Source organism: Sus scrofa, chromosome 14 (genome assembly GCF_000003025.6).
Source record: "Sus scrofa isolate TJ Tabasco breed Duroc chromosome 14, Sscrofa11.1, whole genome shotgun sequence".
Classification (NCBI taxonomy): domain Eukaryota; kingdom Metazoa; phylum Chordata; class Mammalia; order Artiodactyla; family Suidae; genus Sus; species Sus scrofa.
In genome coordinates this window covers 6,955,405-6,979,497 of record NC_010456.5, presented here as the reverse complement: position 1 = coordinate 6,979,497, position 24,093 = coordinate 6,955,405, and the positions used below count along the sequence as shown (strand labels likewise).

Genomic DNA, 24,093 nt, shown 5'->3' with positions numbered 1-24,093 from the left:
TGTTCAGCAAAGCCCTAGTGAGAAGGAGTTCCACCTCCATCCCCCGAGGATAAGTTCCCAGCTACCTAGAACCAGTGAGTTCCATCCCTGATTGGCAGTGTTTGTGAAGAAGCATCAGTTTACCCACATTTCCCCAGAGACCTTCCAAAACAGCCCTGGCACACACGCACACCGGCTCCCCCAACACCTGCACCCGCCCCAGTGTGGACGGACTCTGGTTCACAGAAACTCACACGGCTCCTGGCACATGCTGCACTGTTCTCATTTTGCGCATGCGTGTGCACACACACACCTGATCTGCAACCCCAAAACCCAGGGGGAGATGAACAGTCAGGAATTCCCCTGGCTGTGGGCAGCGAGAGGCCCCAGTGGCCAGAAGTGCGCCGTGAGGACCGCTCCCCCAGCTCCAAGCAGCGTTTGGAAGCAGGAGGGGGCCACGGTGTACCCATACCCCCTCCCACCAGCATCCTCCTTGCACACAGTCCATCCCCACCACCCCCAGGAAGACGCGGGGCTCCCTGGAAAGGGAGAGGAAGAGGGCAGAGGAGGGGGGCGAGGCACCACACTTTTGGAAGGAAGCCCAGCTGGAGCAGGGCCCCACGTGGACTTGGGGGAAGGATGAGAGATGTCCCCCTCCCTGCCCTCTGGTTGCTCAGGCCGCCCTTGGCCTAGCATCCTGAAGGTCCCGCTCTCCCCCCGGAAAAGGGTGCCTCTTGCAAGGGAGGAGGATGTTCTCCTCCGGAAGCGGCTCCCGGCGCCTCGAGCACCCAGATCCTCCAGCTTCCATGATCAAACCTTTGAACCGAGTCCCACCCACCCCCGTAACCACTTCCAGATCCTCCGGATCCAGCCAAGAAATTGGCTTCTTTGGGGATTGAGTTCATAAGGAAATGCTGAAAAAATAAATAAAAATTCCCTGCCAAACACACTCACAGAGGAAGATGGCTTTCTCTTGAGGCAGGAAATCCATCAGGATAGACTGAAATACAAAGAGAAGACAACGCCAACACCCGCTAGCCCAGAAAGGCCCAGGAGCCCCGCCAGCACCCAAGACCTTCAACCAGCCCACACCTCCTCCTCCCCCCACCACCCAAAATTATGTGCTTCTTAAATGAAGCTCCTGAAGCTGAGGTCCTGCCCAAGGTAAATCCTAATGGTTTGCAATAGGACTTTAGGAGGGTCAGCAGGGACCATGAAAAGGACCAAGAATGACTCTCTTTCCCTCCTGCCCAGAGTAGCCAGGAGCCCCTCGGCACGTGGGATAAGGAGCCCACTCTCTCTCCTTTTCCTCCCCATAGCCTACCAGCCTCCCTCCCCACCACCAAAAAGTGGCTTCCATCGCTACCAGTTCTTCGTCTATCTTCAGCAGGAAAAGAGCATCTCTCTCCTTCCCAAAGAAAACAAAACTCGAGGTAAGGCCTTCCCATTCTTCAATGTCAGGGTGAATCTGCGGATGCAAAAGTGGATGCCTCGTGTGTTCCTAGGGAAGCCAGGACCTTCACCTTCCCCATGAGCCTTGGAAGCCAGGGTCAAAGGGTGGTGTTTCTTGAGAATAAACCAAGAGGTGTGTCCTAAACCAAGAGGCGTCTAATTTTGGCACAGACATGGTCTCCCTTGGAAAAAACAAGTCCCGTCATCCAATATGGTGGCTTTAGCCGGTGCATAAGTCTACACAACAGGGTCCCAAAAGGGAGTAACTGCAGCCAGAGAGAGCAGCATCTCCCTGGGTAGCTTCAGATGGCATGTGCAGGCAGCTACCCCACGGCGCTTTTGCAGGTAATTGTACCCTGTAATTGAGTCTGATCTGGGCAAGAGGGCCCTGGAATGCCACCTTGCCAGTCTGTCTTCATTGGTCATTAATTGCGCTCTCTGCCTGGTGCCATCTCAGTGGTGGGGCAAAGACTTCCCTGGCTGAGCCCCCGCTACCCTGTAGAGGACCCATTCCCCGCAGCCTCCTAATGGCTCACCCAGCCTGCTTGGCCTTGGTCTTCCTCCCCCGAGAGCTGGGGAGCTGGAACACCACAGGCACCTGGCCACTGCGATGCCACAGCAAGTTACATGACCCGTGTGTGCCACGTCCCCTTGCTGAGCCTTAAGGTTTCCCTCTAGGAAAAGGGGGAATAAAACAATCCCTGTGCGCTCTCTCACCTCCCCGTGGTAGGGAAGGGAAGGTCACGTGGGATGCGCACATGCCAACTCAGGAGCACAAAGAGCACATCCCCAAGGCTGACGGGAGGGTGAGTGGGTGGGTGGGTGTCATCAGCCATTTCCTCTCACCCAGTGACCCTAACCAACCTCCACCCACTGGGAAGCTGGAGAAGGTATTGTTACAAGACTACTGCCCCGGGCCCCAGAGGAGAGGAGGGGCGCACGGGGCCCTTCAGATGTGCTGAGCGGAGGCCGCCAATCACAGAAGGCCCTGGGCTGCCCTGGAAAGGGAGCTGGTGCAACCTTTCCACTGGTAAACCTTCCCCAGGTGCCCCCCGCACCTTGCCAATCTGGAAATCAGTCTGAACGGCTTTGCCAAAGACACACTTTCAAGCTTGGAGACAGAGAAAGAAGGGAAAGAAAAAGATGTCCTGCCCAAGCCAAGATCAGTTTCCCCAGTTCTCTGGGTCCCCGTCTCACCACAAAGCACCTTCCACTGTCCAGGCACTGCGATTTCTTGGAGCTGGAAACCAGCTCCTCGGCCTACGATGTTTCACCACATATGAGAGTCGCATAGAGTAAGGCAGGGCCTCGGAGCCCCACGCTAAGCATCAGGGCCCCAACACCAAGGCCTGGGTAGGATTGGCGCCCAAACAACCCCCTGCAGAGGCCTCCCTCAGGGTCAAGTGCTTTCCGAGGGTGGGACGGGGGGGGGGGGGGGAAGAAGCATTAGGCGACGGGGAGGAGCAGTGAAAGGGGCAAAGGAGGAAGAGAGGCACTTGCCCTGAAGCCCTGTTCTCACCCTGCCACAGCTCATCCTCCAGAAAGCACAGTGGTCTGGGTGCCTTTCCTATGATACTGGCAGCAGCGAGGAAGCTGGAAACCTCTGGAAGCTGAAACCCATTATTAGTCCCTTTGGATCTTTGCCAGCACCCCACCACCACCACCACCACCATGCCTTCTTCCATCTATGTGAAAACTTAGGAATTGGACTTGCCCCCAGGCAGAGTTCCTTTGACTTCCATGCTATTTTGTTTGCTTCCAGAAAAGCAGACAGTAAAATTATTCTCCCAGATGAAAGCTCCAGCCGGGGTCCAGTCCCATCCTGGACGCCTTCCACACGCCCTTGGAGTGTGGCTTCAGAGAGGCCACCATCCAGGTCTCAATCCAGCCCTCAAGAGGCTTACAGTCGACTTTGGAAACACTTAAAGAACGATGCAGAGCAACATATAATTAAGCACTTAATGGTGTGCTTCTGTCTGTAAGGACAAGTGGAGACCATGTGGACTGAGGGACAGTCCTGCCCCTTCCCAGGATCCCCTTCCCCCCAGGAGGACACCCTCTTCAGCCAGGAAGGGTGAAAGGAGTTTTGCTGCAGAGGGAGGAAATGTTGATGTCCAGTCTCTAGCTACTGATTTGACTTTGGGGCAAGTCACCTAACGTCTCTGGGCCTCATCTGGAAAAGGAGGAGTTGAATTTAGATGATCTACAAACCCATATGGTTCTGGAGCTGCTTGGAAGAGGCAGGCATGGACCACCAGGCCCTGGAGAAGGAAGAGTTAAATCCTTGAGTGGAAGAAACAGGGAGTTCTGAGCTGGAGAAACCAAAGATGCAGTGTTTTTGTTGGTTTTTTTTTGTTTGTTTGTTTGTTTGTTTTAAGTGAGAAGTTCCCTGGGGCCCTAGCAGTTAAGGATCTGGCAATGTCACTGCTGTGGCAGGGGCCCTGCTGTGGCGGGAGTTGGTTAGATCCCTGGCCCAGGGAACTTCTGCATGCCATGGGTGCAGACAAAAAAAAAAAAAAAAAAAAAAAAAAAAAGTGAGAAGGAGGCCCCCGGTGATGGCAATGAAAGGAGAAAGTGGGAGAAGGTTGTGGAGGGTCTCGAGAGCCCGGCAGAGGCATGACTTTGGCGGGTGCCGTGGAGAGCTGTTAGAGATTGGCCACAGCGGAAGTAACACACAAAAGCCACTCTTCAGAAATGACTGCTCTGGAGTGGTGGGCAGGATGGACCAGAGCGAGAAGGCAGGAGGCCATCAGAGGCCTAGAGATGTGTGGCGTGGTAGAATCCAAGGTGACGGTGAAAACAGAGGCAGCTGCGCACAGCACTGGAACCCCAAAGGCCTGGCGGGCTTAGACGCACCCGCAGTGTATAGCCCTCAGGAGGCCAGGATGAGGAGCCCTGCCGGTGAACATGTGCCCTGGGGCTCACTTTGATCTAGTTTTCTTTCCATGGAAGGTGGTGGGGAGTCTTAGGATATGTGTGACACAGCCAGCCCTGGTTCTGTGTCCCCTAGATGGAGGGGGGGTGGGGCAGGGGACCGTGTCCAGATGTTGGAGGGGAAAGGTCAGGATGCAGGAGCCCAGGTAGAAGGGCACACAGGAGGGTTAACCTGACCCAGCCCTGTGGAGTCGCTTCTCTCTCTGGGACTTAATTGTGAATGACAAGTTTAAGATGAGAAGGGCGCATAAGATTATTCTTTTTTGCTTTGTTTTATTTGGGGGTTTTTTAATTTATTTTTTGGGGGGGTCCACACCTGTGGCATGTTTAGTTCCCAGGCCAGGGATCAAACCTGCACCACAACAGTGACCTAACAGCAGCAGTGACAACGCCAGATCCTTAATTCACTGTGATGCAAGACAACTCCCAGGGAGCATAAAAGTATTCTTGTTGAGTCTGTAGGACTGTGTTGGGGGTTGAGGTGGAGGTGGGTGGCATTGCTCAGAGCCAGGGACCAAAACCCTCTTGAGGCTTCCTCGTTGTCCTGCGACCCCAGGACGACATTCAGGGGGTCAGCAAATGGGAGGTTTTGACGTCCAAACTCTCGTGGTGTGACCTTGGACAAGCCACTTCATATCCTTGGGCCTCAGTTTCTCCATCTTCAAGACAAGGAGTTGGATTAGCTGGTCCATCGCTGAGTGACCCAGCTCACTGCTCTCCCACCAGCGAGTTCCGCCAGACAAATTGGGACGTGATTCCCGCCAACCCCACATGCTTCTGAGAGGAGCCCTTCCATCAGATACAGGACCCCCAGGATCACAGCAGGGGCCTTGGAAGGGGACATGGAGCTACGTGACTCTGGTTTATAGGTTCAGGCCTCCTGCCTTTCTTCCTGGGGCCACTTCCCCGGCACGCTTGGCACGATTCACGAATACCCTGTGCGTTCACTCAGATGCCGCTTGGTGTTAAGTGTGCTTGAGGCCCCACTTTCGGTGCTGTGGGTACAAAAGTGAGTCAATTCCATGGATGTGTGGAGTCATCCGGGTAGCTCTGCGGGTACTAAGAGCTGATGGAGAGAGTGGAGGGGGAAGCTGAGGCATGACCACATCCCACGTGGCAGAGAACACTGAGCCCACTGGGCCTGCACTGCTGCCCTCTGACAAGGGCTGGCCCAGTCTCCCTGACAGGTGTCACAAAGGCCACATCTCACCTTCCCAAATTTGGAGCTGGCATGATCTTGGGCCTGAAATACACCAGACTTCCACCCTCAGCCTCCAAGTGAACTCCCCTCCCCCAGCTCTAATCCCCACCCTCCTACCCACCATGCAAAGCCCAGAGTCTGGCCTATGGGTTCATCTGGGAGTCACGACCTCTGGGTCTGGGGGAAGCAGCTGAGTGCATGGAGAGGCCCTGCTGGGTCACACCCTCCTGTGCCACACCCTGCCAGAACACCCACTCACCCCCGCTTCTTCGCTCCCACCGACCTGCCCACCACCTCACCTGACGCCTGATTCGATTCACCTCTGCCTGCCCATCTGGACAGACTGTCTCCCCCGTCCTCCAAACCAGGGCACCTTCCCAGCTCCAGGACACCAGTCCCTGGCACTTTTCCAGACTACCCCGCAGGGCTGTCCTCTCTGTGAGCCGACTCACCGGCCCCTCCTGCTCCTCCCATAGGCACTCCTTTCACCTGCTTGTACGTCTTCTGTGTTTCCTTCGTTCTCCTCTTGCCTGGATCCCACTTCCACCTCGAGATTAAAGCTCTCTGGAGGGAAAGCTCAGCTCTGTCTTAGATTTCCTTTTTGTCGCCTGACCCTGGGGTTATTGTGGATTTTGAATCAATGAGTGTACTTGTTTAGGGGACACACCCATCTATGCCCATTTACAAGCCAGTCACACACATGCGCACGCACGCACACACACACACACACACAGATCTGCACATTCTCACACCACCAAGTCACAAACACAAATACGCCTTGTGGTCAGTTTCCTTTAACACCTACAAAGACAGCCGCTTCCCTGTCCCCACTTTCCCTGTCCTACTGCGAGGCTGGCAGGGCCACACATACCCAGCCTCTCTGCCAGCATGCCCTGTCCCTCCCCAGCCTACCCCTCACCCACCCACCTGACCATGTGGGGGGACCGGACAGTGGCCAGCATTCCTCCAGGCAAAGAAGGAAACCAGAGCACAGAACAGCAAGTGGTTTGGTTGATCAAGGGTCTGCAATTAACAGCAAGTTCATTTGCTTCAGCTTTCCAGGACAAGGCTCTTTGCAACTGTCACCAGTTCACCCACATTCCCTCTCCCCCAACCCAGACCAACAGACTTCTGGGACCTGGTGTGGGGACAGAGAAAGAACAAAGCCATGCTGCTGCCCTGAACGTCCCTTGCCAGCAGCAGCAGCTGCCCAAGGCGATGCACCTACATACCCCTCCCCTGGAGGGGTGGCCAACCGCTGCATGGAGACTGCAACTACTGGGAGCTATGGTCTGTGCCATGCCACATCTCAGCCACCTCGCCCAGGGGTGTCAGCAGCCGGCCTCACGCCCCCTGAGGGTGATCCAGTGGAATCCCCTCTCTGCCACAGCTCTCTCCAGAAGCCTCTCCGAGGCTGTGAGTGAGCCCAGAACCACGCGGCCACGCCAAGGAGGTAACAGGCCATGCCAGGCTCATTCCCGCCTTACCAGGGTGGCCTTGGGGAATTGCAGAGAGACTGCTCCCTGAACAATGGGACAGAATAGGCGGAGAAGGGTCCCTGGGCTCTGGACCAGCCAACCAGAATCCACTCCCCAGCACCACAGGCAACTGAACTGAGCCATCCACCCACAAGGGTCAGAGAGAAGAAAGGGACAGAAGCTTGCCACACAGTGGGGTTTAAGTCTTGCTTGTGGCATCTGAAGGCCTGCAGGGCACCGTGGGTGACTGAGATAAGGGGTGCTGTGGGGAAAAGTTTGAAAGCACAGGCCAAGGGCATGAAGGCAGCAGAGCTCCAAGCAGCATCAACAGTCAGAGGCCTCAGCGAGGAGGGACCAAAGCTGGGAGGAGTTCCACCAGGCCTGGTGGTGGTACAGTGCAGGCCAGGAGGCCGGGAAAGGGGCCCTGCCTGGAGAGCAGCCCAAACACTCACAGACAGACATAAACACATACAGCCCCTCCCCCACCGCCCATGACCTCCCATGGTGGTTCACCTGGCCAGACCCCAGAAGCCCCGGGGCCCAGCCCCTGAGTCACTGTGTGGGCTTGTGTCAGGCCGCCCTCTTCTGCCTCCGAAGGGCCCCACCCACCTGGCAGAGCTGGTAGGACTGGGGGCCTGGCAGCAGCCCAGATGGGGCCACCCTGGGCAGCTCTCAGACAGGCGCCCTGGCTAGGCACTGCCTGCTGTCTCCATGGGCCCCAGCCCTCTTCCAGAACACGCCTCAGTTGAGCCACACACCAGCTGTCCAAAGCTATAGTGAACAGATCATCAGGAAACCGCAGATAATCCCCAAATTTCACCTGGAACTCCCGCCAGCCATCACCACCACCAAATGTTGGAATTGATGACCGGAGGCTAAATGGACAGTTTGAGTCTCCTCTCTTCCCTTCTCCACCCACTCCCCCTCCTCGCCCCTGGCCACAGGTCAGAGGGAGGAGGCCTGGGCGATCCACTTACTGGATAATTAGGAATTGCACTTCTGCTCTCCAGCTCTCCTAGGTTCTCCTCTCCAGAGGAGTGGGGAGTTACCCCTCTCCACCTTGGAAACTCCCCCTGGCAGCCTGCCCTCTCACTCCCTCCAAAGTCAGAGTGGTCCCCTCTGCCCCAAGCCTCTCACGACAGCAGGATCAGCCACTCAGCAAATATTCTGCAGGAGTAATTGGATGTGATGGAACGAGGGCTTTTCGGCTCCTGAGTGGAAGTCTCTGGATGTCATTTAATGGCACAAAAAATAAAAAGCCCAGGCCTCCCGCCCACCACTGCCAGGACATCATTAATCTCAGCAGAAAGGCATCAGCGCTCCCATCACCGCAGCCAGCCCCACGAAGAGCCAGACAAATTACAGACCTGAGCCGGGCACTCAGTGGGGCACTTATTAGTCTGGCGTTCAACTTTTGTCTTTTCTTCACGGCCACTGTCCCCTGACAGGAAGCACCAGTGCCCCTGCACAGGGGGAAGGCAGGGAAAGGCCAGGGAAGAGGGTGACCGCCTTGATTAGACGCCACTCACTGATCTGGGATGGCGGGCAGCTCTGAGCAGGGCGCCGTGGGTCCCAGCAGAGGCTGAAGGACTCACCCCAAAGCTCAGAATCCTGCCTACCTGAACGGGCCTCCCTCCCAGGGAGAGGGAACACTGAGGACCAAATGATGGGTCAGGTGGGAGCCAGGACACACACGGAATGCCGTCCTATGCTGTTGGGAATCTCAGGAGCCGCCCTGCTGGAGAGACTTCAGGGCCACTGCTAGGGATGGGCCCTCATCTGCAGGGGCTGCAAACTGCACTGCTGGCCGAGGCCACCCTGTGAAGGCCCATCTTGTTATTGGTCCAGTGTTCATCGTCTAATATTACAGACTCATTGAGGACAAGAGTAGGGCCTGGATAAAGCAACCCTCTCCTCCACCTGGCAGACCCCAGAGGCAACTGTCAGTGTTGGGAGGCCTGGATCCCCTGGCCCAAGGTTCCCTACAGCTCAGAGCTTCTGAGTTCCAGCCACGGTGCTGTCTACCTCATTCTCCAGAGTCCTGCAGGGTTTGGGGGCAGAGGAGAGCTAGACCAGGTAGCGTAGAACTTTCTCAGACTCGTGGATGCCTTTTATCCCTGACAGGCCTGAGGGGTAGTCCCTCCCATGTGATGAACCACTCCCAAGCCAGCCGCACAGATCGGGAGGCTGGAAATGAAGAGACGGACCCGCAGGGACCTATCTCAGGGCCATTCCCAAACATTCCAGCCTTGTGGTCCCTGGGACTCAGAGGATAAGTATCTGTAAAGCTTAGACCCTCTCTCTCAGTTGTTGAAGACAGGGTCGTTCACCCCCTCCCAGGATCTAGCAAAGATGGGGTTCAGAATGCCCCCTCAAAGCGGCTTTAGATGAAGTGACCTAACTCTCCCCACTGCCCGCCTCCTGGCCCATGTCTGGAATTCCTCTAATATCTGACATCTCTCATGGCTAACAGCTTCCCCATCCGCACTGGGCAGTAAGTGAGAGACTAGCTTTTGTGTAGGATTTGCTGGATGGAAATGGCACCCCCTAGAGTTGTGCAGGAGCCAACCTGCACATCCTATGAGGCAGCTCCACCCCAGGGTCGACCAGGTCTCTGGGTTGAAGCTGCTGGCACAGGAGACACCCCCCTCTTTTCTCCCTGCAGCCAAGGGGGCTCCTGCCACGGAGGCGTTTGAAGCACACTCCCCACCCCTGTCCTCATCCCAGGGAGAGCCCATCCTAGGCGGGTCCAGGGCACAAGGGGAGTGGCCAGGGCACAGACTGCAGCGCAGCCCTCTTCCTGAGCGGTCCAGCCTCCCTGCAGCTCAGGGAACCAGGCAATGCCATACAGGATGGGGCTTTCCTCCGTTCGGTGACCACAGAAGCCACAGCCTTCAAGCTCCTGTCTCTCCCTACACACCCCTCAGGGCCTGACTCACCCTTCTTCCCTCTAGAACTTGCACTGGGTCAGTTCCTCCCGCCCTCTGTGGCAGGAAACGGAGGTGTAAGGAGTCACGGCCAAGCCAGGGGAGGAGGCCGCGGAGGCAGCAGCAGGCAGCACTGTGCCCGCTCTCCCGAGGGATGGGGTTGGTTTGAGGAGCTGCCCCACAAGCCCAGGAACCGCAGGGTTGTCGGAAATGGGACCCAGAAGGAGCGGCAAGGGCCCCAGGGCGCTCCGGGCTCAATCAAGAGAGCAGACTGCTGGGAGAGGGGAGCAGGTCTCCCTGGGCGCAGGGGATTTCTTTCCGCCAACTTGCCCTGACCTCGTGATGGGTTTCAATTCCCTCCCTGCCACCAGGTTCCTTCCTGCCCTGCTCCGTGGGGAAGGCCCCCTTGTCCCCGTGCCTGCCACACACCAGTTCATCCACGAGCCCTTTTCCTGGCACACACATGCAAACACACACACACGCACACACACACACACGCATGCAAACATACAAGTATGCACACATGTGCGCACACACACGCATATGCGCCCACTTTCCCGGGTCGTTCTTTTCCAGCCAGCCAGGCTCCCTGGGTGCAGAAGCAACAGCCAGGCCAGTAGCTGCTCCCTCCTCCCTCACATCCTCGTGGAAGACCCCCAGTGGTGAGTCACACCGCCCAGCAGCAGCCCAGCCCCTGCTGCCCTTCCCCCAAGAGAACTCCTGAAGCTCCGGTTTCCTAGCCCGCAAAGGCTTCGTTTGAATACACAGTCACGGAGCCAGATAAGACTTGAGGGGACCGGTAGAGGCCCTTTCCCCCATCCCTGCCCCTAAAAAGCTTCCTCACCAGAACCTGGTCTTGTGACCCCATCACACCATCTGTGCACAAGGAATAAAAACCGTCTCCCCTTGTGAGGATTAAGTGATTGTGTGTGGAGTTTCTAGAACTATACTTGGCGCAAAGGAAGCACTACGTCGTCGATATCACAGCTGTTACTATGACCATCATTATTATTTGCATTGTCATTGTTTTGTTTCTTTGGATTAAAAAGTCCTCTCCTTGAGAATATCTTTGAAATGCAAACAGCCAGGGTGGGGGGAGGTAGAGGGAATTTACTTTATTCATTGTTAAAAAGGAAGGTGGGTGCCAACCAAGGGCTACAGGGGGGCAAAGGGGGGCGGCTCAGGGAGGAATTCTAGGCCCCCAGCCCTCACCTCATCCTCCGGTGTTATAGGTGACTGCTTTCCACTGGTTTGGGATATATGGCCACTGTCCAGCTCTGCTCTGGGCAGGGTCTTCCCCCAGTACTTCTTTCACCCAGAGAAGGCTACTAGATTTAGCAAGAGAGAGGGAACTGATTCATTCATTCATTCATTCAATACAGGATGCCCAGTTCAATTGGAATTTCAGAGAAACAAGGAATAACTATTTAGTATAAATATGGTCATGAATTTGTGGGACATAACACTATTAGATTATGCGTTGTTTCTCTGAAATTCAAATTGAACTGGGCAACCTGTGTTTTATCTGGCAGCCATCCACCAAGGGTGCCTGAGGCCCAAAGTTTGGGAAACAAGAGCGTGGGAATATACCTCTGACCACTTCCCTCGATCGCTCCCCAGTGCCCTCCCCAGTGCCCGGGGCCGTGCCCTCCTTGCCCTGCTGCTAGGCCTGTTCACACTTGTCCCAGAAGGTGCACCTCCCCCCCACCCCTGTCTCTGCTCCCCTAAGGAGGCCCCTCTGCCCTGGGCCCCCACTGGACATCCCCGGCATCCAGGCTGGGGTCATCTCACCCACAGTTGCTCCCCTCCAGGATCCAGGTCCTCTGGGTGGGGGGAAGCGGCCTGGCCGTGTGCCCTGCCCCTCACCTCTGCCACAGCTGAGGAAGGAACCCTGTCACACCACATCTCCTGGACCCCGGAGGAGGTGGTCAGGGTTCTGGGGAGGAGATTGGAAGAATGGCATAGACACTTCTGCCAATCTCAGGGTGACCGGGTATGAAGAAAAGAAGCATTCGGGCCGTAGTCACGGGGTCGGGAGAGCCTGCAGGAAGAGAGGGTTGGGTGGAGGAAGTGGGTAGCCCACCTGACCAGGCCTTTCCCTTCTGCATATGAATGAGAAGGCAGAGTCAAGTCAAATAAAGGCCTGGGGAAAGAGACCAAAGACTGTCCAGGTTCAGTCTCCCTTGTCCCCTGGGAAGCATCTTTCCTGGATCCTGCTGACATCCAGAGGCTGCCCCTGGGCCCCTGCTGCCCTCAGACCCCTGCTGCCAAGGTTATCACCTCCCATCTCCCCTCCCCACAGCTGGCCTCCCTCTCAGGCCACTGCCAGCATTCAAGTCCATGGCCTCACTGCCTCCCTGTGGTCTGTTTATCCTTCCAGGTTCTTGGAAAATGGACAAATTTCTGAGCCGCTTCCACCTGAGCGAACCTGAAGCCAGCACCCAGTTCATGACCCAGTATTACCAGGACTCACAAAAGCTCCAGCCAGGGGAAGGAAGTAGTGAGCCCAAGGACAAACCCAAGCGGAGATAACTGCCCGCCAGACCTCAGGCTTCACGTTGCAGGTGTGTCTACAGTGCTCACCGCCCTCGGTCTGGGTATGGAGCCCCCTCTGGGTACAGAACCCCTTCTCTTCTGAATTAAAAAAAAAAAAATCATCCAGGGTTTACTGGTCAGATGTTTCATTTCCGAACCTGTCCTCCTTCCAAAACCAAGAAGAGGCAATCAGTTGATGTCCAGGGCTGGGGCCTGGGACGTTCCTATAAACGCAGGTGTTGGCGGGCAGGGGAGGTGGGATGGATGGGCAGGCAGAAGGTGGGATTCCTAGCCCTGAACCATCACTGAGGGCCCGTGCGACCTTGAGCAAGTCCCTTACCCTCTCTAAAATTCGGCTTCCTCAGTTGTGAAATTGAGGGAGGAAGAAGCGGTAAGGGGCAGTTGGTTTCTCACCTTGGTCCTTTCCAGCTCGAATATTCATTGAACAAACATTGTGGGCACCTGGTGTGTGCCTGACTTCCTGCTGGGTGCTGAGGATACGTGTGTGAGACCAGGGCAGGCCCACAGGAGGCTTGCTTTACGGAGCTTCCTGTCCAATACGGGAGGGAAAAGTTCATCCAACAACCACAAGAAAATTCCACCAAATGTGGCAAGTGCCATGCAGGTGGAAAAGGGACCTGCTCTGTGATGGGGGGCGGGGGGAGTGAAGGGGTGACAGAGGCTCAGGAAGGCCTATCAGAGGATGTGATGTTTAACCTCAGGGCTGAGAGGTGGGCTGGGACTTAAGCGTACATGGGGACAGGGGTCAAAAAGGAGAAAGTACACCCAGAGCTCCTGTAGCTCACAGGGGCAAGGAAAGGCCAAAACAGGTGGTCAAGGGCTAGGGCAGGCTAGGCCTGGCAGCCACGTTCAAGTTTTGGATTGTACCCTGAAAGCGATGGGGAATCATGGACTGATAAGTAGATTAGAGCAGGGAAGGGGTATAATGGGGCAAATGCTTTTGGAAAGCTGTGAAGAAACTCCTTGGTGTCACCAAGGAGAGCATCTTCAGCGCAGCCACAATCTAAACCCTGGCTCCTCAGCTCCCCCACCCCCATGCCAGTCCTCTCAGCCCCAACCCTACCCCCTCAACTGGCCTCTCTCCTCGGTTTCCCTCCAGGAGTTAATTACTGCCCCCTCCTTGGCTGGAATTCAGCACCCTGGGTGACTCATGCGTGCAGAGTGCCTGAGCTCCCCATTGAAAGGGGCGGGCTGAGCACGGGCTTATTACCTCCTTAGAGCCATGGCCCACGTTGAGTGAAAGGCAAGGGGCCGACCCCTCAGCCCAGCTGGGCACACCCGTGACGAGCGGGAAGATGTCCGTGGTGGGAGCTGGAGACGGCCAGGAGGTGGGAGACGGAGTTGGTGATAGGCTGGGAATTGGACGATGCCGCGCCCTCCCCACCCCCACACCTCCTCCCAGATTCAGTTCCCTACCTGGGCGATGGACACCAAGCTCTTGTTCTGTAGAAGGGCCTTTGACGCCAGCCTGGTGGTGGGAACTCCCCCCATACCCTTCTAGGCCACCAGGCAGGCTTATCAGCAGCGCCACAAGAAGCAGCCAAAGTTCTGGTTACAGCTTTGGTGTGAGTTCGATTCCTCCCCCTCCCCCCCAAAAATAAGTAGCTAAAGGAAGGGTCCAGTTGCAGTGTCATGGAAGCCAGCCCTGGATGAGACTCTCTGGGTGTGTGTGACCCTCCCTCTCCCTGGGCCCTTCTCCCCGCAGCCCCCACCCCATCAGGCCCAGGGTGTAATTGGCAGCTCCGGTGGGTGCCCAAGGCCAACCTAAATAGCAGGTCAGCTTCCTAGAGCAGCCCCAAATCGGACACATCCTCCCCTCTTCTGCTTTTAATTCCTTGTGGCTAGCATGTTTATTTTGGGTGAGGGAAAAAAAAATCGGATGTTTATCCTTCGAGGAAATTATCGGCTTGCTTTCCTTCCTCCCCGCTCCCTCCTTTCTTTTCCCCTGGTGTTTTGGGCTTTTAGCTCAGCTCCTGAAGAGACCCCCACCTTCCTGGCCCCAAAACGTGAAAGAAGAACAAAGCTGGCCCAGGCTCTAGGCTGAAGCCAGCACTGCCAGGCGTCCCTGGAAACCACAGAGAAGGAGCTCCCAGTGGTCAGGAGGGGAAAGCTGGAGGCCAGGAGACCTTGGGGAAGCCCACCCAACTCAGCTCTCTGCCTGCAGAAGGCTTGAGGCCTCTTGCCCCTTTTCTTGTCACTGCCTCCTCCAACGAGACGCACAATGAGCAGGTAGATGGCTTTGAGAGGGCCAACGAAGCAGCTCAGAAGAGAGGAGAAAGGGCATAGTGGTGACTCCTTTACAGGGACTGAGAACTGATACCATCATCATCATCATCAGATGCCATTTGTGGAGCACTGTCTGCATACCAGGCACCGTACCAAAGGCCTGACGCGTGGCATCTCATTTAGGGCATTCCTGCCCAGCTGCGCCGCCAGCCAGGGCCTTCATCCACAGTCTCTCATCTGATTGTCACAACCACCTAGTAGCGTAGGTGTTGTGATTCTCATTTCGTAGATGAGGAAACTGACATTCTGATACATTAAGGAACCTACTCCCTGTTCTGTAACTAGTAATGGTAGAAGCTGGTGTTAACTCAAGCCTTCCCACCCTTAATACTCAGAGGTAAACAGTACTCTAATTTTACTCTCCGGGCTACATAAAACAAAGGCCAGAACTTCTGTTTAGTTAGAAGTTGGGTGGGCCAAGAAGGAAGTCTGGAAGTTCCAAAGGAACTTAAGGGGGGGAGAGGTTGTCTCCCCCAAACATCTTCCCTCCCGCAGCTTCCACTATTCTAGACCAAGTGTGATTTGTAGGGAAGGCCAACTCCTGGACACTCCCAGCAATGACCTGGCCCAGTTCAAGGCCACTACCACCCCCTTTACCTGTGCAAGGCAAATACCCCTACAGTTGAGCACCCTCGATCCTTTGAATCACCCCCTCTCCCTCCCAGAATGTTGCCTGTGTAATAACTGCTGAAAGAGAGATGGAAAAGGAGGGAGAGACATAGCAAACGATGACGGATGAGATATCCCGGTGGTGGTGGTGGTGGTGGTGGGTTCAGGGGTTCCAGCTGAGCACCCCGGAGATAGGAAGAAAGCCTGCTAGATGCACAAGGTGGTGTAAATTTTTTTTGTCTTTTTAGGGCCACACCCACAGCATACGGGGGTTCCCAGGCTAGGCATCGCATTGGAGCTGTAGCCACTGGTCTACACCAGAGCCACAGCCACGCCAGATCGAACCTGTGTCCTCATGGATGCTAGTCAGATTCACTTCCACTGAGCCACAACGGGAACTTCAAGCTGGTGTAATTTAAAAAGGGTAACTAGGAGTTCTCCTCGTGGTGCAGCAGAAACTAATCCAACTAGGAACCATGAGGTTGCAGTTTGATCCCTGGGTTAAGGATCGGGCGTTTCATGACCTGTGATGTAGGTCAAAGATGCATCTCGGATCCAAAGTTTCTATGGCTGTGGTGTAGGCTGGCAGCTGCAGCTCTGATGTGACCCCTAGCCTGGGAACTTCCATATGCTGAAAGTGTGGGCTTAAAAAGCAAAAAAAAAAAAAAAAAAAAAAAAAAAGCTTTTTTCACTTAGCCCACCTAAATTCACAAAAACTCTACCACTTGATAGCCCTATGACCACGGGCAACTCAATTATTCTAGATCTGTGTTTCAACTGCAAAAAACAGTATAATGGGGAAAAAAAAAAAAGTGCCTTCCTTGAAGATCTGTTGCAATGGTTAAATGAGATGGCAAGAAAGGCGCCCGGCGCAGTGCCTGGTATGCAGGCTGTTCAGTAAATGTGTGTTTTCCTCCCCGTCTCTGCCTGCACCTCACCTGCTCTGCTCCCCAGCTCGGCTGGAGCAAGCAGTGAGGCTGACAGTAATGGGGAAGTGTGTCCCCCCACCCCATAAGAGCCCTTCCTGAATGACCCATTAGCTGACTGAAGCTCCGGGGAAAGGGCCAACTGCGAAGGGAGCCTCAAGCCCCAGCCCACATCCCCCTCCCAAGCTCAGCACAACACGGGGAGGCTTGGATCAGGAAAGACAACCCAGTTCCTTAGCAACTAACAAGCACTTCTCTGTAAAGACAAAGACCCTTCACTCAGAATGTGCCTTCCCTCCGCCTCTCCAGGTATCTAATCCATTTGCAGGAGTGGGGCTGGGGGCTGCCTGCCACCCCCAGGAAGCCTCAGGGCCTTCAGCCCCACCCTCCCGGCTGTCCTGATATTACCTGCAATTATCCCACAGCACCTTTCATCCTGACAGTAATTAACTTTCCCATTTCCCCCAGGAGCTGCTGGGAGACACATGAGGTGTATACACACACACACACACACACACACAAATACCGTATTTCCCCTGCAGAGACCCTTGACTCCATTTCAGAGACCAGGAAATTATGGTTAGAGTAAGGAGGCAATTCCTTGAGGGTCCCATCTGCCTCCTGAGAACTTGGAAGGAGAAACAGAAGTGAAGAAGCTGGCTCAAGGAGAAGAAAGGACAGAGTCCCTGGCGATCTGAGGGATGAAGGACCAGGAAGGAGAAAAATCTTTTGAGAGGACTGATGAAAACCATGCCAGGACAGGGCCTTCGCTCTGAGTACCACCTTGATACTACCAGATATAAGCCATCCTGCTTAAGGCAGAGAAGGTGTTTCAAAGAGGGGAAAAAAGGAAATATTTCAGTAGAAAAGGAAGAGAATGAATCAGAAAGAGAAGGAAATATGAAAGACATGGACATCTGGCCTGATGTCATGGAAAGAACCACTGACCAGGAGTCAAAAGCTGATTTTAGCACCTGCGATCCCATTCACTGCTGTGTGACCCTGAGGATGTCGGCTGCCCTCTCTGGACCTCTGCTTCCTCATCTAGAAAATAGTTTGGGATGGATATTCTCTAAGGCCCCCCTCTAGCTGAATAGTCCACAACTCTATGTAGTCATTCGGGGCATGGGAGAGAAAACCCCTACCACTGTCTCTTTGGCCAGGGGCAGGCTGGTGGGGGGGTGTGAGTGGAAGCCACCAGAAACAGGATAGAGTGAGCATCTTTGGGATTAAGAATAAAAAAGGGGCAAATGTATGTGGCTACAGGAGCCAGAAAACCCTATAAGGAGGTCCAAGTTAGGGAAGAGTTTGCAAATGTGGGGAGCAGGAGATCTGGGGTTTCACCAGATCCAGGTGCCGGCGAGCAGAGCTCACCCTCCCCAGAGCCAGGCCTGAGGAGACCATTCAGGGACCCAAGTGGAGGGAGGACAGAGGGCACATGGGCCCTGGGTCTGTACCCAGGCACAGAGGGAAATCTTCTGACCTGCTCTGAATGAGACCAGGACACAGAAGCACCCTCTTTGCCCCTTAGGAGCTGGAGTTTACCCCATGGACACGAGTCAGCTGGGCAGGAAGCAGAGATTCAAAGGCAAGAGGCTGAACCGGTCAGAAAAGGGGGGCACAGAAGGGCCCTGAGTCCAACTTTCATTTCCAGTTTCATGAAAGAAGCAGACAGCAGGCAGAGCGGGCTTCCTTCAGGGCCTAGGCAAAAGGGCAAGCCTGGGCAGTGCTGTGAAGGAATCCAAACACCACACACACACACACACTCACACTTGGACATCACACACTCCTACATACTCACACGTTGCACACTCTCTCTCTCTCTCTCACACACACACACACACACACACACACACAGAAACAGGTGGGTATGTACATTCAAGTCACCATAAGGCAATGGATTCCTTCTCCCCAGGCTGTGGCTGTGAGGCCAGCGCACAGCCAGCCGCTCCCTGGTATTAATGGAGGGCCAGCTGAGTGCTAAGGATTGAAGGGACTACAAAAGAAACCTATAAGGTCTCTGTCCACCCCCAGCCCCCGGGGGGGAGCTCTTCTATGCAGTGGGAGAGAGTGTGGACAGACCCAGAGACTGTCAGGAGGCCTGTGACGGTGAGGCCTGCAGAAGCTTGGAGAACACAGGATGAAGAGGGCTAACAAGGAGAGGGGATGGAGCAGCCTGCGGAGGGGAAACGGGGCCTGAGGAGAGGGGCCTGACAGGAGCTGAGTCCTGCAGTAAAGGCATCCCATGAAGACCGAAGCTGGCTGGTCTCTCGCCCACACCCCACACAGGTGTGAGGGACACCCTCACACCTGTGTGTCACTCACTACCTTCCTCCAAGCCTGACCCACAGACACCACCTGCATGTGCCCACAAGGACGCTGGTCACCCCTGTCCAGAACTCGCCTGTCTTCCTCCCGCCTCAACCCCAAGAACCGGGCACTGCCAGTCCACACATACACAGATGTACACACACACACTTATACACACCTCTATTTTATGCATCCTGCGCACACATACTGTAAATACACCAGCCCACACAAAATCACATGGTGTATGCACCCGCTAGACACCCCAGGGTTTTGACTCTGCCAAGCTCTTTCTAGACATCCATGCAAGCTGCATGCACATGCACTGTTCAGCCCAGGTGGTGGCAAACATAGGATTTGCATGCATACTCGGTCTCCCTATATGCACACCCGCTTCATTCACAACCCACATACACACCGCCTCGCTGGTGGCACAGACATACCACCCTTTGGATTAAACCGAGAACTAGACCGGTCCTAACCCCAGCTCTCACTTTGCAGTCTCTTGATGCAGCCTTTGTGGCTGTGTCTGTGGAGGGTGTGTGTGTGTGTGTGTGTGGTGTGTGTGTGTGTGTGTGTGTGTGTGTGTGTGTGTGTGTGTGTGTGTTTGGGGGGGGGGCTGGAGAAGGTTAAGGAGGAGGTTCTGGCAGAGGAGGGGTACAGGCCTTCTCCTGAAGTCCACAAGGAAGGCACTCAGACACACACCCTCCTCCCAGCCCCCCTACCTCTGGGTCCTCGCCTGCTGCCGGGCCAGGGAAAGGAGAAGCTAAAAGTGGCCAGTCTGAATTGCTAAATTGGTCTTTGGTGGAGAAGGGGAAACACGTCAGTTCCCTGGGGAAGTGGCCGAGCCCAGGGTGGCCACAGGTCCCTGGGCTTCTACTCCGATGGAAAAAAAAAAGTTGCTCAAATAGATCTGACGCTCTGTTTTCGAACCCAAAATACCCTGTGGTGGCTGCCGGAAGTGTGACCGCGGGAGGGAAGTGGGGCAAGAGGAGAGGTTAGCTCGAGTTTCCATTGCAGCAACTTTTTCTTTCATTTGGGGTCTAGAAGCAGTCCTGCTCATCCAAGAGAAGGTTTCTTCGAGAGGCAGTGAGGCTCTGAGATTGTGGGCTGGGGTACCTCAGCCCCAGTCACCCTTAGCCCTCTGCCATCCCTTCCCCAGAGGCTTCTGAAAAGAACTGGTCCTCAGGCCCCATCAGAATTTTCTCTCAGGCCACCTGGTGGCAGGTGGGAGAGGGACCCGAGAAGAGGGCCTATTCCAGGGGCAAAGGGCCAAGGCACAGGTCAGAGACCTGACTTTCCTTAGGGGACTTGGATGTAATTTTTTTGAACAAAGATCTTATTTACACAGAAATTTGCAAATGGCATCCAATAAATTAGCTAGACTAACAGCACAGACCCACAAATTCTGATTCAGTGCTTTAGTCCATGGCACTAGCGCTAGTTCCAAATGCAAGGACTACACACACAGGATCTCAACATGCACTTCCCATCGCTCTCTCCCCTGAATGTCCTTTTTCTCGAATCACTTACCACCACGTCGTGTGTCTTTTCTTATTGCCCATCCCCTCTACCCGCGTTAGGCCTGGAGTCTCCCCATGGAGTCTTTCTATCACAGCTGTATTTCCAATGCCAGACACACAGTAGGTGCACATGAGATATCTGTCAAATGTTGAAGGCAATCAGGAGGGAGTCATCAAACAGTTCTCTTGCCTAGTGGGGACTCCTTAATTCAAAAATGCTGAGGCCTCAGTTCCTGTTGTGGCGCAGAGGAAATGAACCTGACCAGTGTCCATGAAGATAAGGGTTCGATTCCTGGCCTTGTTCAGTGAGTTAAGGATCTGGCGTTGCCATGAGCTGTGGTGTAGGTCACAGACGAGGCTCAGATCCCGAGTTGCCATGGCTGTGGTGTAGGCCGGTGGCTGCAGCTCCTATTTGACCTCTAGCTTGGGAACTTCCATATGCTGAGGGTGCGGCCCTAAAAAATAAAATAAACAACTGTCATGGTCTGCTATACACCAGACATGAGTGGCAGGTGGGGATGGAGTGGGCTGAGAGGGGCTATATCATGGGAATACACTGCAAAATCAGAAGTGGCCCCTCCCCTACAGGCCTCACAGTCACAGGCCTCCTCCTGATAGTCTCTGGGTCTGTCCATACTCTCCCACCACACAGAAGAGCTTTCCCCCAGGGGGCTGAGGGATGGACAGAGACCCTCTAGGTTTCTTTTGTAGGCCCTTCAATCCTTAGCACTGAGCCAACCCTCCATTGAAACTAGGGAATGGCTGACTGTGCTCTGGCTTCACAGCCACAGCCTGGGGAGAAGAGTCTATTGCCTTATGGGGACTTTCATGTACCCATACAGCTGTTGCTCTGTGTGTGTGAGAGAGGGAGAGAGAATGAGTGTGCAAGTGTGTATGTATGTGAGAGTGAGTGAGGCAGGAAGGTGGGAGGCAGACATTCATCAAATGATTACACATCTAAGTGTAAAAGGTAGTGGTGTTTGGTTTATCACCTGCTGTTTGGGGTATCAGAAGAAAGGCTTTCCTTTTTTTTTTTTTTTTTTTTGTCTTTATGTCTTTTCCAGGGCCGCACCCACAGCACGCAGAGGCTCCCAGACTAGGGTTCCAGTCGGAGCCACAACCACTACGGAGCCACAGCAACTCCAGATCTGAGCTGCATCCTCCACCCACATCATAGCTCAGCTCACGGCAATGACGGATCCCCAACCCACTGAGTGAGGCCAGGGATCAAACCCTCAACCCCATGGCTCCCAGTTGGACTCGCCAACCACTGAGCCATGACAGGAACACCAAGGACTTTTTTTTTTTTTTTTTTTTTTTTGGTCTTTTTCCAGGGCCAGACCGGCAGCATATGGAGGTTCCCAGGCTAAAAATCGGAGCTGTAGCCGCCAGCCTACGCCACAGCCACGCAGAATCCACGCCTCCTTTGTGACCTACACCACAGCTCAATGCAACTCAGGATCCTTAAACCACGGAGCGAGGCCAAGGATCAAACCTGCAACCTCATGGTTCCTAGTCGGATTTGTTAACCACGGAGCCACGAGACGGGAACTCCAAGAGGAAAGGCTCTCTGATAGGTGTTGATTTAACAGAAGGAATGCCCGCAAGGGCATCTTGGTCCAGAGAAAACGGCGAGGCTAGGTGGCGAGGTGCGGGATGGCATTGGGGCCGTGCGGGTAGTTTGAACTGGTGGCCAAGGAGACAGAGCGGCGCCCCCACCCCCACCCCTGCCTTGGCAGTCGGAGTGGGGCTTGCGAACCCGGGCTGCAGTTAGAGGCCGCTGCGCGCCCTCGGTGCCCGGGTGATCTTTACCGGCTCTTAATGATGGCGGGGTAATCACCCTAATGAAAAACTCCCTCCGGGCGCGGGCCAGCCAGACTGCAGTGAGGAAGCCGGGAAGCGTTTCGGAGCCGCCGGTGACTCAGGCTGAGTGTGCAGCGCGCGGTCCGGCCACTGGGCTCGAGGGACCCGCAAGTCCCTCTCATGCTCCGCGCGTCCCTCCAGAGCGCGGAGAACCGAGGCCGTGCCGGCTCTCGGCCGCCAAGCCACCCGCAAAGCGGATGGACCACTGCCACCCTCCGCCAGGCCCGCGGCCGAGAGACTTCTTTCTCTGGCCCTGCGCGGGTCTCCCGTGCCCCCCACCGCACCCCACTCATGACCTTGGCTCCCCAGCTGCCTGGCTGTGGGAGGGGGCCACTCCCTGCGGTGCTCAAGGCACCTCCGCAGATGCCGGGCTCTGCTGGCCTTTGCATCTACTCTCCTAACCGCACTTTCTCCGCCAGTGCCTCAGTGTCCCCGGCTGAGGGGCCACAGCTCAGATTTTTCCACACCACCCCCCACCCTGCCCCCGGGTGGCGGGAGTATTAATTACAGTTTGTTCCTGGCTTTGAAGATGAAAAATGCCAAGGATCATTACCACTCAATTAACGGGGCTATTACAGTTTATGTCTGATGAATCCTACCCCACCCCCAGCCTGGGACCCATGTTGTCTTGGACTCCTCAGGCTCCTCCTTCCTCCTGGATTCCACCCCTTTCCTGTTGCTGCTAACAGCATCTCAAGTGGGACATTCATTCTCCAACAAACACTGATGGAGCGCACACACACACACACACACACACACACACACACACACCCCGTCCCCCTTTATAAGCCAAGTTCCCGCTGGGGATACAGCAGTGCAGGCCCAGACCCAGGCCTTTGCCCTCCTGGAGCCTGCATTCTAGTAGATGCACTAATGTCTGATGGCATCTCGCAGATCCAGTCTCAGAGCTGTCTCCCTTCTCTGCCTCAGATTCCTCCTTCACCCACAAGCAAACTATAATCAGGCCAGAGAAGGCCTGGAAGGACAGTGCTAATGGGTTCCAGTTTCAGAGATGAAAAAATGTTAACATGAAAGTCTGGGGGGAAATCACAACTCCTCCTCTGCTCCTCACTCCCCCTTCCTCCCCTCCACCCTCAGGGGTCTCATCCTCCCTCAAGGCCTTGATCAAGCCTCCCCACCCCAGTCAGGACTCCCTCTCTCCCTCTTTGTGAACATGTCCTCTTGCAAGCCCCAGTGGTCCTTCCGCCACTGAACCCCCTGCCCACACCTCCTTTGGGAACTGATCCCATCTTGTGTATGATCGTTTCTACTTCAGCCTCATTCCTCACTTCCCTCTAAACTGCCTGCTGCCTGACAGACAGCAGTCTCAAGTCTGACACACACACCCCCCCACAGGAAGTGCTCCCCGGATGTCTGTCTCATTGGAACAAGAGAGCCAAGTCCCAGACCCAGGAGTGTCCACCTCCACCCAGTGAGAAAGGAATTTTGGATGAGGGGCTTCCCATGCTGTATGGGGGTCGGGGGAGCGGGTGCTGGAGCGGTAAAATGCAAGGACCAGGTGGGAAGGGCACAGTGGATCCCCAGCTCCTCAGATCAGCCATGTTTCAGAATCACCCATGTGGACACTTGACTTGGTCGACAACCACTTATGGGGCACCTGCTGGGGAGAGGCAGGGGGTGTACTGGGGGAACAGAGGAGTAAAACTCCGTCCCTGCCCCCAGGGAGCTCAGACACCATCTCTCGTCGTCCAGTAATTTTCTTGGTGATCTGTAGCCATGTAATTCTGAATGGCCCAAATAATTCTGCAGAGAGAAAGAAATATATCATGCTGCCTCTCCTTTGCCTATCTGAACCCTAGCGGAAAAACTCATGCCATCAGTCAGGCTGATGGGCAGACTTCCAGTGGGTTCCAGCTGATCAGTACTGTTCAGCAAGCAGAGTGACGGGGTGAGCCAAGGGCGATATCAGTGCTTTACTTACCAGTGGTTGCAAAAAGTTTCATTTTCTAGGAGAGCTTACGGCATAACCAAGGTCAGGAAGCCCTGCCTCGGCCACCTGCTGAAAGAGGACCCCAAAGAGTCATTAACTGC

At 55.1% G+C, this 24,093-nt stretch overlaps 1 protein-coding gene and 1 long non-coding RNA gene across 7 annotated transcripts in view; one reads left to right on the top strand and one right to left on the bottom strand.

Annotated features, from left to right (window-relative positions):
* PEBP4 (phosphatidylethanolamine binding protein 4) overlaps nucleotides 1-12,637 on the top strand; it is a 206,395-nt gene extending 193,758 nt beyond the window's left edge. For 2 of the 6 annotated variants that reach the window (XM_021072043.1, XM_021072044.1), the window contains exons 6-7: nucleotides 1,299-1,412; nucleotides 12,352-12,625. In XM_021072043.1, the coding sequence (XP_020927702.1) occupies nucleotides 1,299-1,412; nucleotides 12,352-12,503 (266 nt within the window). In that variant the 3' untranslated portion in view covers nucleotides 12,504-12,625. 6 annotated transcript variants of the gene reach the window in all.
* Nucleotides 3,958-12,345, bottom strand: LOC110256619. Its single transcript, XR_002338377.1, has 3 exons — nucleotides 11,838-12,345; nucleotides 6,494-6,589; nucleotides 3,958-6,180 (listed from the first exon to the last, which is right to left on the bottom strand). It is a non-coding gene; the product is annotated as an uncharacterized LOC110256619 (long non-coding RNA).